Source organism: Melospiza georgiana, chromosome 13 (genome assembly GCF_028018845.1).
Source record: "Melospiza georgiana isolate bMelGeo1 chromosome 13, bMelGeo1.pri, whole genome shotgun sequence".
NCBI lineage: Eukaryota > Metazoa > Chordata > Aves > Passeriformes > Passerellidae > Melospiza > Melospiza georgiana.
The window spans coordinates 6,924,285-6,940,312 of NC_080442.1; the positions used below are offsets into that span (position 1 = coordinate 6,924,285).

General features: G+C 37.3%; 1 protein-coding gene across 1 annotated transcript in view; it reads left to right on the forward strand.

Annotated features, from left to right (window-relative positions):
• The window catches only part of ADAM10 (ADAM metallopeptidase domain 10), a 42,342-nt gene that overhangs the window by 20,540 nt on the left and 5,774 nt on the right, over positions 1-16,028 (forward strand). The window contains exons 4-11 of the mRNA XM_058033611.1: positions 822-980; positions 7,846-7,949; positions 9,811-9,960; positions 11,078-11,170; positions 11,785-11,968; positions 13,644-13,807; positions 14,823-15,006; positions 15,867-16,017. Coding sequence (XP_057889594.1) covers positions 822-980; positions 7,846-7,949; positions 9,811-9,960; positions 11,078-11,170; positions 11,785-11,968; positions 13,644-13,807; positions 14,823-15,006; positions 15,867-16,017 — 1,189 coding nt within the window. The remainder of the gene's footprint in view (positions 1-821; positions 981-7,845; positions 7,950-9,810; positions 9,961-11,077; positions 11,171-11,784; positions 11,969-13,643; positions 13,808-14,822; positions 15,007-15,866; positions 16,018-16,028) is intronic.

Consider the following 16,028-nt stretch of genomic DNA (forward strand, 5'->3'; position numbering starts at 1 on the left):
TTAGTAAATACAAAGGATAAAATTGACTAAAAATTAAGAAGAATTACAGAATTAAAAGCAGATGGAAAGAAGAAATGGACTAAGATTTACTCTGCCCCTCTTTGTACTGTTTGTTTGGTTTTCCTGAAGGTATTTCTAAGCCATGGTCTGCAGTCTTGAAGTGAGCATTTTCAGCTTTGAAAAGTAAAAACACAGGGCTTCATATGCATCTAGGCAGACCAACTTGCCACTTATTTTGAGTAGGACAGAAGGCTTTTTGATAGTGTGATTCTGAATTTTCCTCAATGGGGGAGAGTATAAGTATTGTTTTTGCAGAGTAATCTTTCATCCTTTATATGGGAAGGGCTGCTGCATGTTGTAGCAGTCAGTGATTAAACTTTGGCAGTTGTACTTTCCCTGATTGTAACTGTTTCAAATACAAATTCATTCTATGCAGATTTAAACCTAGCTACAGTTTTAAGAGGATTATGCTTGAAGAGAACAATAGATGTCTTGAATATAGGGAAGTCCTTCTTTGAAAGTTTTCAAAGTTCTGTGTATGCTCTGTTTTATTGTTTATTATTGCTAATTGTATGAAGGGATGTGTAAGGACAGGATTTGACTGTAGAATTACATGCTGTGTAGGTACCAGCTTTAAAACACAGAGTTGAATTCTGCCGTATATGGTTTTTAAACATTTCATTTATGCACCTGATTGGGAAGCTTCTGAACTTAGTGACTGTGATTTTGCTGTAACTGTTTGTCTTAGTGATGGATAATCTTAGTCTTACAAAGGATTTTTGAAGGGTATAAAAAAGCTAATACACTTTGTCCCTTAACAGGTGAGCAGGGAAGTTTTACTCATGGGTCTGTTATTGATGGAAAATTTGAAGGATTCATCCAGACTCACAGTGGGACCTTTTATATTGAGCCAGCAGAGAGATACATAAAGGACAGAAACCTACCATTCCACTCTGTCATTTATCATGAAGATGATATCAGTGAGTACTTCCATTTTGTGCTACAGATAAAATACTTTTTTTATTAAATGTCAAAACCTGTATGCCATTTGTAAGCATTAAATGAGACTTTGGCTTGTGTATGACACTGTAAATCATGCTGTTCTCAAGTGATTCATATACAGTTAAGGTGTGAGAGAGATTTATGGCAAACCAAAGTCAGCCTTTATTCTGCCATTTTAAGAAATCCTTAGCAGTCAGGCTTTAGTGGGCAGGCAGTACATTTCCTACCCCATGGATACATGTTTGTTTGAAACACCTTCTTAAAAAGATCTATACTGATTGCTCTTCCATGTGATCTGGAATAAAATAAAAGATAATTAAAGTTCAAGTCACTCAATGATGACATACATCTCATGAGGGTGACATTAGTGTGAAATAAAAGCTTCCCCTGCCTGTGTCTCTCACATGTGCATTCAGAGAGCTCTTAAGAAAAGGTGGTGGCACCCAGTATGTCCCATTTTACACAATAGCTGATGGAAGGGTACAGAGAATTTAATTTGACAAGTATAGCCCCAGAATCTGGCTTCAGTTTCAAATGCTCAGAAGGATGAAAAAGTACCATGAAATACTTCTGTGTCTTCAGAACTGATCCACCAGAGTTCTCCTGCACTTTACCTGCCTGTTTATGTATGATCAGTCTTCAGATATAATACAAATCAGTTTTGTTTGATGCTTAAGCTATATTGAACCTCAAAAGTACTCCAATAAAGTTGTGATTCCAAGTTTGAATCCTTCAAGGATCAAGGAGGTATCAAAGGTAAATGTTAGCAGAGTCAGTTTAAGACTTAACTTTTGGTTATTGAAGCTAACAAAGTGTCTTTCCAGCTAACTTCAGGATGTCAGTCTTGCTTAAAAATCTATTTAAACCATAACTTCATTTAAAAATATGTCCCATCAGGCCACTGTGCAAACCCTAGAAGACTTGGGTTTGAAATCTCATTTGGAATTGGGTGAGGAGGCTTGGATTAGGTCACTAGAAATTACTTGAACCACTCTGTTAATGATATATGTATAAACCATTTTCATAGTATGTCATAATGATACTACATTGTGAAAAGAAGTGTCAAAGAATAGGAAGTTAGATGAGGAAAATTTCTGATTGTGATTTGACTTTGATTATTATAATTTTCTCAGTGCTGTAATCCAGTGCAAAAAACAGGGTTATTGCATATTGGTCTCCTTGATTACTTCTCTTGTGTGAATGCAGTGAAGAGAAATGATCTTTCTCCACTAAAAACTCAGCAAATTTGGGTGGGATTTTTGTATTTTACTTTCAGTGGCAGTATGTGTGCTGTCTCTGAGTATATTAAAATTGCTGTGAGCTGGCAAATATGTTTGTCATTCCTGTTATCTCATTCTGTAAATATGATTACAAACCCAAAAGCAAATAGAATTTCCATAATTTTAAAGAGCTTGTGAACGAAAGCATTTACTGGATTTGTGAACAGTATTTGTTTTCTGACTAAGTGTATATTTTCCTGGTGCTTACAAGACTCATGCTTAAGAATAATTTTATGGGATAACATTCCATATTTTTGATTCTCATAGAGAAGCTGCAGCATGAGCTACATTTTCATCTCTGCAGAGCATTGTTGGTCAGTTCAGCTGGGGGAATCAGTTCAAAGGGGAGAGGGCAATTTTAGTTTTCCCTCTTAGCTGCAGTTGGAGTATTACTGGCCTTACTGCTGTAGCAGGAAAGTAGTGAGGGAAAAGTAATAAAAAGTTACAAAAGTTACAAGTCTGGTGTGGAACTGTAAGATACATCTTTCATAACATTTCTGTGAATAATTCACACATACTTCTAAGTTTTGTGTTGCATCTTGCAGGTCTTATGAGCAGCTCACTGTTTGATAGTGAAATGTTGGACTTCCACTTATGTAGGACTTTGTGTAAATAAGTCACTGTCAGCTTCATAAAGGATTTTATTAACTAACTCTGTTGTTGAAAAGAGGGGGAGGAGGAAAGTGAGCAACATAAGGCAGTGATGTGCCCAGTTTTCAAAGGCTGAGACAAGTAAGAAGATTCTCATGTCCCAGTTCCTTATGCTGTAAATAGTGAGTGACTAAAAATACTCTTCACTGTTATTGAATACTAACAGAAATAGAACTGCCTTAAAGAAGCAGATAAATTGATTTTATGAAAGTTACTATTGCTGTTTTGTAGGAGTGAGCTCTGTTGGAAGAGTAAATGGATTGCTTTGGGAGCTGGAGAAAGTTATGTTGAAATTGGTTCTTACTAATGTCTTATAAAGTGAATGGGAGCAGGGTATGCTGGGATGTTTTTAATTATTCAGGTATGGGAATGGTTTACTTCATTTTTCTTCTTGAATCTAGTGCATCAAAACCATCAATTAGAAACAAAATCAGATTGTCAGAGGGGAGGGTCTAAATCTATTCTGGTGAGGCACATGAAAACAGCACTACAGTATGGCTTCCAAGTCACCAAGTGAGTGAACATTGCTGCTTGCTCAGCAGGGTTGAAAATAGCCCATCCTGGAGCAGAGTCTAAGCAGCACTATTTAAAAACACATCACTCCTCTTGGCTGCTGCCAGGGCAGTCTGATGTGCCTGTGTTCTGATTGTATAGAATCACTTCAGTCATTAGGATCATAGATGCCTCTAGGATTTCTGTTGTCTGAAATATCTGGAGTATACAACTGCTTCTGTCTCTTTCTGAAGAGTGCTTTGGAAGCTAAATTACTCTTGTCTTTCATGAGACCTATTTTTGCATTGAACTGCAGCTCCAAAAAGCTCCACCAACTCAGAAAAGCTAAGCTTTGTAGTAGATTTGTCAATTTGTTGTTACTGCTCTAATCTAAAGCTAGCTCGCATGAAACAGAGTCAAACTGTCCCACTATCTTATGTAGGACAAAAGCAACAAAAATGGTCACATTTCTGACTTGGAGAGACTGAGGGAAAAAGTCATCTTTGCTTTAATTTGGGTATTTTTTTGCTCACCCATGTTTCAGCCTTTTGAAACAATATGCTTTTAGTGCTTTTCAAAAACCACAATGCAACATATGATTAGCATCTCAATGAGTTCTTTTTCAGTAGTTAAACAAAAGTTGTTTTGTAAATGGGGATTATATTGTCAACTTTATAAGGCAGCTTTTGTCTGTTACAGTGGATCTGGTGACCAGTGGAAGGCAGCCTTCTATTCATGACTTGAAACACAAGTTGAATGATTTTAGTTTCTAAACCAGTCTTGATCAAACTGTTTTATAATTTACAGTTAGAAAGATGCAAATTGCTGTTTACATTGAGATATTTAGGAAACATTTCTTTAAGGATGAGGATATATTTACTTTATTAAAATCATATTTGCTTAAAGTGTATCCCTGAGTTCATACTGTAAAATAGAAAATCATTATTTCTTCAGATCAACAGTTTACAGTAAAATCCTCTTCAGACCTTCCAGAAAATTAACATGGTCACTTGGAAGGGGCATACAACTAAGAACAGAAAGTGAAGTATTTGTAATTTTGCAAAGCCCTATCTGCCGAATAAGACTGACCATTGCAAACTGTGTGATTAATGAGAACCTGGTTTCTTTTTCATCACATTGTGATGACAGTTGTCATGGGAGCACAGCATCACAGAGTGCTGCAAATGAAATCTGTAATAAGGATATTTTTTTTTTGTGTCTGCTTATATTTGAGTTTTATTCTGCCATTATGGCTTTTGCAAGTATTGGGCACATTTCTATGGCTGTTAAAGAATTGGGTTTTCATCATTTGTAATGGAAGTTTGATGTCATCCTTGCCCAAGATGCCTAAATTCAGTAATTATTAAGTGGTTAACCTAAATGCTTAACAGATCATACTATTAGCTCATAATTAGAAGAAGAACCAAATGTTCAGGAATGTGTTTGTGGAAGGTAGGTAGTACAAAAGGAAAAAAATCTTATTTTGAGCATCTGGAGTATATATCATTAAAAATCATCTGCCATCTAGTTAGAATAAGACATTGTAGTCAGAAGGTATGAAATAACAAGATTTTGCAGGTGGTTTTTAGATTCATTATTTTTTTTTACTCTTTATTATTTCTTAACATTCTGCCAGGATGTACAAAACCTGAAAGTGGACAGTACTGGAAAAGAAAAAGTTGGCAAATTTTTTGCCTAATAATTTCTTCTAGTTAGAAGATTGAACCTGTTATTAACTTCTACAGTAGCTCTGTTGGAAAATGTTCCTGTTTTCTCAACTCTGCATTCAGTGTAAGCAATCATTTAATGGTGAAAGCAGGATTTTTCCTTTTCACTTCTCAGGGTTGTGGTAGGGATGGGCTAAGAAGCTCTCAATCCCAAAGAGCTGGCAGAGGGCTGCACAGAGAGCTGGCACATCTCAGAGCATTGGAAAGCTTCTCAACAGCATGGACAGACTTGTGTCTTGTGGGTCAAAACTGGCCAAGTCATCTGGCACCATGCAGTTCTTGCTTAGCTTCAGGTATTTAAAACTGGAACTGCTGCAGGGGATGGTGGAAATAGGAAGTCTCAAAAGATGACAAGGGAATGGTGCCTTCACAATTTGGAGGTAGTTGAGCATTTAGCAAATAAAAACTTCATATGCAACTTTCCCTGGAAGTTAGAAATGGTTCCAAAGTGAACTATCCTGTATTACCTGTCTCTGTGATTAGTAGGGTGGATTCAAATCTGCCTCTGGGGGATTTGTCTTTTCCAGCACATGCAAAATCTTGGCAATTGCTATTACAGACTGTTTTGTGTTCATTTTTTTGTAATTTTAACCGTCATGGCTTTAAAGTGATTTTTACTAGATTATTACTTTTGAAGTGAGAAATATTTGAATTGCAGGCAGTCAGTATAAAAAATGTGTTAAGGGATTTCCTAACATCTTTGGGAAACAAGATAGAAAGAAAAGAGAGATCATTTTGTGTAATAAGCTGAGAGCATTTATTTCCAGTCCTGTTCTGACGGTTGTCATAATGCTTCAGAGTGGGGCTCCTGCAGGAGTTTCTTTCAGGGTACAGTGGTTTTCTGCAGGGGCAGTGTGTGGGGGAAAGGCAGGATGGGCCATTGCTGTGCCCCTGGGTAACCTGCTCTTGTTGCAGAGATAAACTCTTGGTGCTGTGCAGTCAGGTCCTTGGTGATGAAAATTTACATTAGAATAAATAGAGTAGAATTTTTTATACTATAGAGGGAGGAAAAAAGGGTGGTGGAGATGGAGAAGGGAAGGATCATATCTACAGTCCTTTGCTCATAGCTCCAATTTAATGATATTAAACAGGATCCCCAAAAGTAGAAGGTGACTCCAAAAGTGGTGCTTTTTGTTTAATAGTGGTTGTAGCCAAATCAGCATTCCACTACCATGCTGGAGCAAATTGTGTGAGGTGACTTGCAGTAAGAGCATATTTTTCTCTCCATTCTTCTGACTGTGCTAGGGCTAATTGTGCTGGGAGAATGTGATGAGATAGCAGTTCAAAAATGGTATTTGTGTGGTGGTGGAAACTGAAATGAGGGAAACCAATACGTAGAAAGTCGTGAAATAAATTTACAAGGTAAGCTGTATATTGAAATAGTTTAGTAGGATCTTGCAGTATGACTGTAAGAAACCAAGTCAAAGATAAATAGAGACAGCTGTCAGATGAAACCATCCAGAGCCTACACTCTAAGGGAGCACATCTGCTGTGCTCCAGCTACTGCCAAGCCTTGACTCCACAGCCCAGACTAGAGCTAGCCCAGGGCAAAATCACCTGAAATGCATAGAATGTGGGCATCAGGTCCTTGGTGCCCAGGCTTTACAATTCTACTCTTCATATATATGTTCTATTTACTCTGTGAATTCGGATTTCTACTCTTTAAAAAATAAATACCCCCCATACCAAACAGAAATAAAAAGACAAATGAATCAACCAAAAAATCCCAAAACACAACAAACCTTGGTAAAGTTTGTAGATTTCTGACAAAAGTGACACTCTGAGATGGTGCTAAAACTGGTTTGCCCTACAGAAACTGACTTGTTAATTATTCAGATCTGTATTCCATTATTTCTTACTTGGGCACCAATTTATGATGGGGTTGAATCTGCAAAGAAATCAAAGGGAGAAGTATTCAGTATTTCTCATCTCCAGAGGAAGCTTCTGCAAATACAGGTTACAAATCTGCAGTAGGTACTGTCAGTAAAAGCTGAGCAGGTGTGTCTGAAACACATTCCCTTGTGCAGTGAGATCTGCACTGGCAACTGTTGCAAGAGTCAGCCTTGATAAACAGGTGATTGTGGAATATTCTCACTAGTTTGGATCTCCAGCTTGTTTAACTAACATCTAGTAGTTAACTAAGCCATGGTTCTATCCATTAGCATTTCCCTTCTTATGTCTTGGTAGTTAAGTAGCATAAAGTGAAAACTTCCAAAAAATCAGTGGAAGATGAATATAATAATAAAATCCTGTTAGAATGTTGGCAAGTTTTTTTTTTATTTGTTTACCAAACATTTTCTCTTACCCAAGCAGTCTTTAGTATACTTGATATCTAATAACTTTCCATTGTGATGTTATCTTTTGAAGGCTGCTTTTAGCTGAAGTAATTTGGTACAGATGTGTAAATAAAAGCTCTTGTTCTTATGATAGGCACTGCTCATAATATTTTCTTGTGCTGCCTGAGACAATAATGTTAAGAAGCAAATGTCAGTTTTGTTCTGTTTGTAAAACTAAGAATGTCTTAGTAGAAGTGTTTAATTAAAAAAAAAACTGCATAGACCTTGCATCTTTTTATGCTTCCCTCAAACCACATGCACAGTATTGGACACCAGCTGAGTAAGTTGCACTGATGCAGCCATATTTTGGACTTGTACTTGGAATTTGAAAACTCAACCTGGGCTTCCTCTTTTTAGAATATCCACATAAATATGGACCACAAGGAGGTTGTGCAGATCATTCAGTATTTGAAAGAATGCAGAAGTACCAGATGACTGGTATAGAAGAACCAACAACAGAGGTACAATAAAGGCTAATGAATTATGTTGATTAGTACTTAGTGTGATAACTTCCTATTTCTTGTATGTTGTCTCTTTTACTTTTGGTGAGCTATCATCCCTCCACATTGTGAGATACTTAAATTATTGCTGGAGGTTTCTTTTCAACATAATTTTTCTAAATTCTTTTTCTCATTGCTTCTGTAGCCCAGATGTGCTACTTACAGTCTTAATGAATCCTAAGTGATCTCAAATTTTTCAACAGTTAGAATTTCAGATGGATGTGGAAATCAAGCTTGAAATGAGGAATATACTTGATTGCAATTGAGAAGGAAGAGTTTCAAGATCCCTTGATCTCCAAGTAATACATTGGTTCTAAAGAGTAATAACTTCTAGATTTTCTAGTTATGGTAATAAAACATACTTGGGATATCTGAGTGCTTTCAGTGGAAAATTAAGTGATGTTGGTGGGAGGGTCTTCCTAACAAACCCTGTAAGCTTGTGGGGATTACAGGACATTACAGGTTGGCTGCTGTGAGAGGTAAGTGTCCTGTGGCAGGAACCTATGTACCTGAGTGGAGTCCCACAGTGGGTCTGCACTCAGGTTTGCACCACATGTCACAAAATACTTTTTTTCCAACAGCAGGTTACTGAGTTTCTTTTAGACTTTGTTGTGTTCTGAGCTGTACCAATTCTTGGCATAATTTTGTGGTGTCAGCTAAATATATACCCAGAAAATGATGCAATAGGTTAAATAACGTCAGCAACTTAGTTTATTTATGTTGTGACTCTAGAAATTATCAACATTAATGCCCTTTTCAGCATTGGTAACAATAGCATGCTTTCCCAGAAATGTGCTTGTAAAACTTCATGGAGAGGGAGAGAGAGGGGCCAGCAGGCAGTGAGTGCTGTAGGGCCAGGGTGCTGCTGCTGCCTTGAGAGAGGCTGCCTGGAACTGAGGCCAGACAGTGTTACAGGAATGAAGCAGGGATTTGCTAAAAGGCCTTTAAAGGGTACACCTTGGGCAGTGCAAGAGCTGGGCTGTAGCTCTACCCAAGATGGACTCTGAGTCATGAGTTTTCACACTTTTATAAGTCCATTTCCATACTGGGGTTAATTGTCCAGTTACCGCTTCAGGTTATGAAGTCCCATCCTCTCAGTTTGCTCTCCACAATTTGGTGTTGTTTGCACTTTTTGGGCCCAAAGCTGCAATGCTGTCCCTGGTTCTCGGGGTTTTGTCTCACTGAACTGTGAAGAGAACTTGCTAGCACTTTTTATGAATTCAGAGTTACATACTAATGCAGTACAGAATCTGGAAAATAGGAAAACTAAAACTTAAGGTATCACTACCAGATACCACTCTGCCTAACCAGTGTTCCTTTAGCTTCTTGTTCAGTGCCCCATTTGTTCCATGCTGAAGTGCTTAAACATTTCTGTTTGCTGAGGTAGCTGACTAAGGTAATAACAGTTTGAAATAACTGGTGTTAGGGAAGGTACAGTTAAGTACCTACAGTTAAGTACAGTTAAGTTAATCACCAGTGCTGATTTTTTTCCTAACGTACTGTTTGTTTATCTTAGAAAAGTATTATAAAGAAGAAAAATTCCAAAGATCACATGAATAAAAAACATCTATGTAACATTGACTGCCTTTTGTAAAATAAAATGAAGTGCAGAGAGAGTTTTTGCTAAGATTACATTCAAAGTATTTGAAAACTAAGCATAATGTACTTAATTCAAGATTCATCAAACTTTACAAGTTAAAGAAAAAGAATGAAAATCTATTTGTATTAGTGGAGTATGTTTAGAACCACTGTTATTTTTAGGTAATCTAGTGCAGCATGTGGAACTACAAAATTAATGTGTTTCTTCCCTGTGCATATGTAGAAGCCTGTTGAGGAGCCTCAGAAGGATGATCCACAGCTTTCGAGAAAAAAGCGTGCCACTCAGGCTGAAAAAAACACGTGCCAGCTGTATATCCAGACTGATCATTTATTCTACAAGCATTATGGAACCAGAGAAGCTGTGATTGCACAGGTATTTCCAACCCCTCTGTTTTAAATTGCCTGCTTTTTCTTTGGGTAGTCCTGATAAATTTTAATGTAGCTTATCTTTTTGCTTATTTACTTTCTAATGGCTTGTTTCCTTTGTTAAAGTGGTCTTGACATAATTGAAACAGCATTTTTTATTTTGCTGAAAAGATGCTGTTTCTGTGACAAAAGTCCTGGGCACTTGTGCCTCTTTAATGGCAGCTGTGATTTGTTTAGCACCTCTGAGCAGGACTTGCAGTCTGACTGTTCTCAGTTCTTACTCAGAAAAAGAATATTTCCTGAGGAGTTATGTCCTTTTGACAGCCTGCCAAGCCTCTGTTTTAACACTTGCATAGGATTCCCTTTGAAATTCTAGCTCAAAACACTGTGAGCTAATAATGCTGAGATCTATTCCTGTAGTATCTGATAGAGTGGATGGTAAAAAAAGCAGTGGCAGCTAAAGGCAGATGCTTTTCATTTGCCAATATACTTTTAACTGAGAAAAGGGTTGATATTATTTGCTAAAAATATATCTAGCATTTTAACATACTTCTACTGAAGTCTGAAGTTTCACTGCCACTTGCAGATCTGAATTTTACTATTTATCACACTGTATGTAGGCAATTCAAGTAGTATTTTTCAAAGCTCTGAAGTCACCTTTTAGTCACCTTTAGCTTTTTAGTGAGTTAGCATTTGTGTGCTCTTAGAAAAGGTAAATGATTAGTTTTTCCACATTTGTGTTCTACTAGAAATGAAAGACTAAATCTGTAACAAGTAAATTTTTTTCCTGAAAAAGAAGTACAGTGCTTTGAATACAATTTAAATACACTGCTGTCATACCAAAGCAGTGAATAAAGGAGTATCACAACCAGCTATCTGAAAGTGGATAGAATTGTGTTAATAAAAATCAAATGGCAAAATCCTTTGGTGGTATCTGGCATGGTGATGATGCAGGTAGTGATTTATTTCCATTGCAGGCCCTGATTTAATTCAAAAGCCTCATAGAAGTTCCCACAGCACAATATCCCATATTGTAGGATTGTAGGCATTGCAGCTATTGCTGTTAAGATAAGCTGTAGTGTAGTGCATGGATCTCTGAACTGTAGTACTTTTGTTTTTGACAGATTTCCAGCCATGTTAAAGCAATTGACACCATTTACCAGTCAACAGATTTTTCAGGGATCCGTAACATCAGCTTCATGGTGAAACGAATCCGAGTAAGTTGGGCTGGAGAGGATTTCAGCTTCACTGATGCTGCTGGGAGGCTGTGTTCTTCAAATGTGCTGCTCTGTTCACTTGTACCCATTTATTGTTTTATGACTGTTCTTTAGCAGAAGTGTCTCTGCAGGAAATGGTGCCCTAAACCATTCATTTGATTTGCTTTTAGTGATTATTGTCAAAAGCCCACTCCTGCTGTTATTAAGCTGTGGTCAGTTTTTCTATAGGAATCAACTTCCTTTGTTTCAGCACCATTGTTGTGTGATGAATAGATATTATTGCAATTCTCCAATAACTTTAATGCTAAAATAGAGAATGGCTATCCAGTTAGGGACTTCCTTGTAAAAGTGATAATTTAGGAGGATAAATACAAGTTTTTGGGTACTCATGGAAAAAAAGGAGAAGGAAATAAGAGAATGGGATTTACTACACAAATGCAACTCTTCATTTATTGTAGTGCTTTGTTTTCCAATTATTGGGGTGGTAATTTACAGTCAAGGCTTTTAAATTTTACACATCTTTATAGCAAGGTACTGACAACAGTGAGCCTCTTATCTGGCATGTGCAAGTTGAAATGAATCCTGTCTTACAGTTTGTTTCAATTTCCTTTTAGATTAACACGACCACAGATGAGAAGGACTCTTCCAATCCCTTTAGGTTTCCTAACATTGGTGTGGAAAAGTTTCTGGAATTGAACTCAGAACAGAACCATGATGATTACTGCTTGGCCTATGTGTTTACGGACCGTGATTTTGATGATGGAGTCCTTGGTCTGGCTTGGGTTGGAGCCCCTTCAGGTAATTCTATACAAGCCTTCAGTGCTATGAGATAAAGTAGGTAGGCACTAGAAGAAAGGTAGAAACCACCTTTTAAACTGACAGCAATTACACAAAAATCAAGCTTTTCACAATTTTGGTTTGGTATGGTTTAATTTTATTTTTAGTATATTGTGGCATTTCAATTAATCTTTGTGTATTTCTGATGAGCAGGATATGAAGAGTAAATAAAAACATTTATTTTGTTGCACAAAGGTGATATTACTTGGATTGCTTTTTATTTATGGTAGGTGTGAGTGACCAGTAAAGTGACAGGTGAAACAAGTATTTCTGCTCTATATAAACAGAGCTTACAACTATGAAAACTACACTGCAGAACCTTTAGGTTTTCTAGGTAGTATTGAAAGATATATTTTTTTTTTTTTAAATCAGTAAGATCTTATTCTGGGAGATAAGAGAATAACTGGGATGACTCTTCTTGAACTGCTTCTCATCAGTTTCAGTCTAGTTGTGTATTTTGGGTCTAAAGTATGTCCTTTGATGTAAAAAAAATCTCAACAGTGAGACTTTGCAAGAGACAGGATACCTTAATGAGAACATTATTGAGAGCTTTAACAGAATTGAGTGAGTAATGGTGGAAGAAACATGAAACTGTTCATACAAGGGGTGAGAGATAACAGACCCATGACTGCATTTGGTATGGTAGAGGACTAACCTTAGTGGCTCTGGAAGAACCATAGGAAAAGTAATGCCCAGAAGGTGAATGAGAAATTGGGTCTGTGATGACTATGCTAGTGTACACACTGAGCAAGGACAGGAGGAATTGGAATGTGCAGTCCATAAACTGCTTTCAAAACTAAATTTAATGGAGAGAAACTACGATCTTTGAGATTGTTATCCTTAACACATACTGACATATATTAAATGGGATATATCACTAAATCAAAATTCTACTTGAGAAGGGAAAACTACTTTAGACTGGTCTTTAGACACCATTTACATTAGCAATAAAATAGCTGGATTTTAGAACATTAATAATGCCTCAGTAGAAACTCGAGTTATGGAAAAATTTGGTGAAATTAAAGTCAAAATTTTGGGAATTTTCCAGACAGCAAGTATGATGCACTTGACTGCCAACCTTCTAAACATGGGTCTCATTAGCCAACACATCAAAAGCATTTTCAGCTTTAGGTTGGTTTTTTTGTTTCTGACAATGAGATACTTACATGCATATATATATATATATATATATGTATATATATATGTATGTACTTATTCTGACAATGACATTTTATATAAATGCTCTTGCTATGAGAGAGGATCTCCAAATTTACTATGTACTTTTTCACTTGATGAAATCCAAATAAGATGTAGATTGAGGCTACTTCTGTTGGACATTGCACCCTGCTAGTCTTGTACTACAGGTATGGTGAAACAAGGGCTCATCCATTCAGGGAGTGCCCAAAATAGCTCTCAAAAGCTGTTCTAAACCAGCTGACTTCTTGTGTGAATGCATCCAATCAGTGTTGAGAGCGCTTGTGTGAATAAATCTAATCTACTTTCAAGGTTGTGCTCATATTAATTATAGAGAGCTCTTAGTCTGTAAACCTGCAGACTGTTGCTCTGGATGTCAATAGACAAGTAACACAACACTTCTTTCCCTAAATGTGTGACTTGTACTTTTGTCTGAATGCAGGGAGCTCTGGTGGAATATGTGAGAAAAGCAAATTGTATTCTGATGGTAAGAAGAAGTCTCTGAACACTGGAATCATCACTGTCCAGAACTATGGCTCTCATGTGCCCCCCAAGGTTTCTCACATTACTTTTGCACATGAGGTTGGGCATAACTTTGGTTCCCCTGTAAGTATTACTCGTGATCTGTGAACTCACTCTCAACCATTTCATAGGGTGTGATTTACAAATGGAGGCTTTACTCCTTATAAACAAGGACAGCAGAATCCTGACTCCATGAGCATATGCGCACATACATTGTGTACAAACAGAGGGATGGCAACTGTGCATTTTGTGAATTGTTTACTTACATTAGTTCAGTCCCTTACAAAGGTACTTTATTATTGTTCCCTAAATACTTCTCTGTCTTTATGAAGAGTAGGGTCACACACACCTTGTTAAATATACTGTACTTTATCCTGGAGAGGAGGAGGAAGCACTGCAAAATGGATTAAGATGACACTTTGTTCAGCAAGTGGCTCACGTTTGTTAGATGATTTATACTTACCAGTTGATCTAAGAAAATAGTGGAGGGAATTAGGATGCCAAGAAGAATATTTTTGAGCAGGACTGTCACCATTTAGGGATGCAGCTTGTTTGTGGTAAGCTTGAAAACATGAGGCTTTTTGTTTTGCCAGTGTGCAATGCATTTCATTCCTCATGCTGGACATTGTAGATGTAGTCACTGGCTGATTCCTGCTCTGTTGTGAAGTTCTCTTTGTACCTCCCTCAAAGCAAACAAGAAGAATGGACTGTGGTTTCTGTTAACTCCTCCTGCTTTTATTCCACAGAATGCTGATTACCCTTTTGTGATCATAAAGCCACTCTTTTTAGGAGATGGCAGCTTGTCCAAGTCAGTATTCATTCCAGTACATGCACCTGGGGGTAAACTACCAAGAATGCAAATAAGATGAAACTTAAGGAATTAGATTCTTGCTACTGTTGTCTTGGGGGAAACAAAAACAACAACAGAACAAAGAGAACCCAAAATTATACCTTGGGTTTATGTACAGTTGTTGTATTGCAAAGAACCTGAGAGTGTAAGATGATGGTTTATTTTATTTATTCTATGTTAAGACTACCAAATCCAGGTTAGTTTTGCACCTGCCCTCATTTAGATAGTTGTAAAATATTTGTTTTGCAGCATGATTCTGGAATGGAGTGCACTCCTGGAGAGTCCAAGAACTTGGGGCAGAAGGAAAATGGCAATTATATCATGTATGCAAGAGCTACATCTGGGGACAAACTTAACAACAATAAGTTCTCTATCTGTAGCATTCGAAATATCAGCCAAGTTCTTGACAAGAAGAGAAATAATTGTTTTGTTGGTATGTATTTCATCCTCCTGAAAGCCAAATAGCTAAAATATTACCACAATGCTTAATTTAAAAAAAATATTTATTTTTGTTTATATTATTTTTTTTAAATTTGCTGAAAGATTCTGCAAGTAAAGAATTGAATTTGAGATTTCCAGTACTGTGTCAAGTTCTGGGCTGACCAGCACTGAAACAGCAGGACACACTGGAGTCAGTCCAGCCAAGGGCCACAAGGATTATTAAGGGATTGGAGCATCTGACATAGAAGGGGAGTCCAAGAGAGCCTGTTTAGTGTGGAGCAGAGAAGGTTGGGGAGGCTCTTCTCTGTCTTTGTAAATGCCTGGTGGGAGGGAGTAAACAAACAGGGTCAGACTGGTTTCAGTCATGCTCATTGTGAAAGGACTAGAGGTAAGGAGCACATATTAAATTGCAGGGAAATCCTATTTAGACATGAAAAAGGATTTTGCATGATTTTTTCTTTCTGGAATCTGATGTATGAGCTCTCACAAATTTTGTGAGCTCACATAGGTTTGGATTTTGGAGTAGTTGACCCCAGTACCATCAGCCTTTGCCTCAAGGTCCTGTGACTGTTAAAGGAAAGGATGCAGCTCCCTGGAAGCCTGATCAGAAAGCTTGTTCTTATACTCCCACTCTTATACATCAAAACCTTTTACTCAGAGGCTTAAAATTCTATGAACTGTGGGAATGACTAAGCTGGGTGTCAAGCAGTAATGCAAGTGACTTGAGCCCTAGTGTAAAGTCCAGTTTTACCAGGCTCTTTCAGTCGTGATTAGCTGGGTGCTTGTTAAGGTTTATAAGTATTTGCATATTCTTTGTACTGCTTTGTACATAAATATACTGGCATTTTTCAGAGTCTGGGCAGCCCATCTGTGGTAATGGACTGGTTGAACAAGGAGAACAGTGTGATTGTGGATACAGTGACCAATGTAAAGATGAATGCTGTTATGATGCAAACCAATCAGAAGATAAAAAATGCAAGTTAAAACCAGGCAAAAAGTGCAGGTATTGTGCAT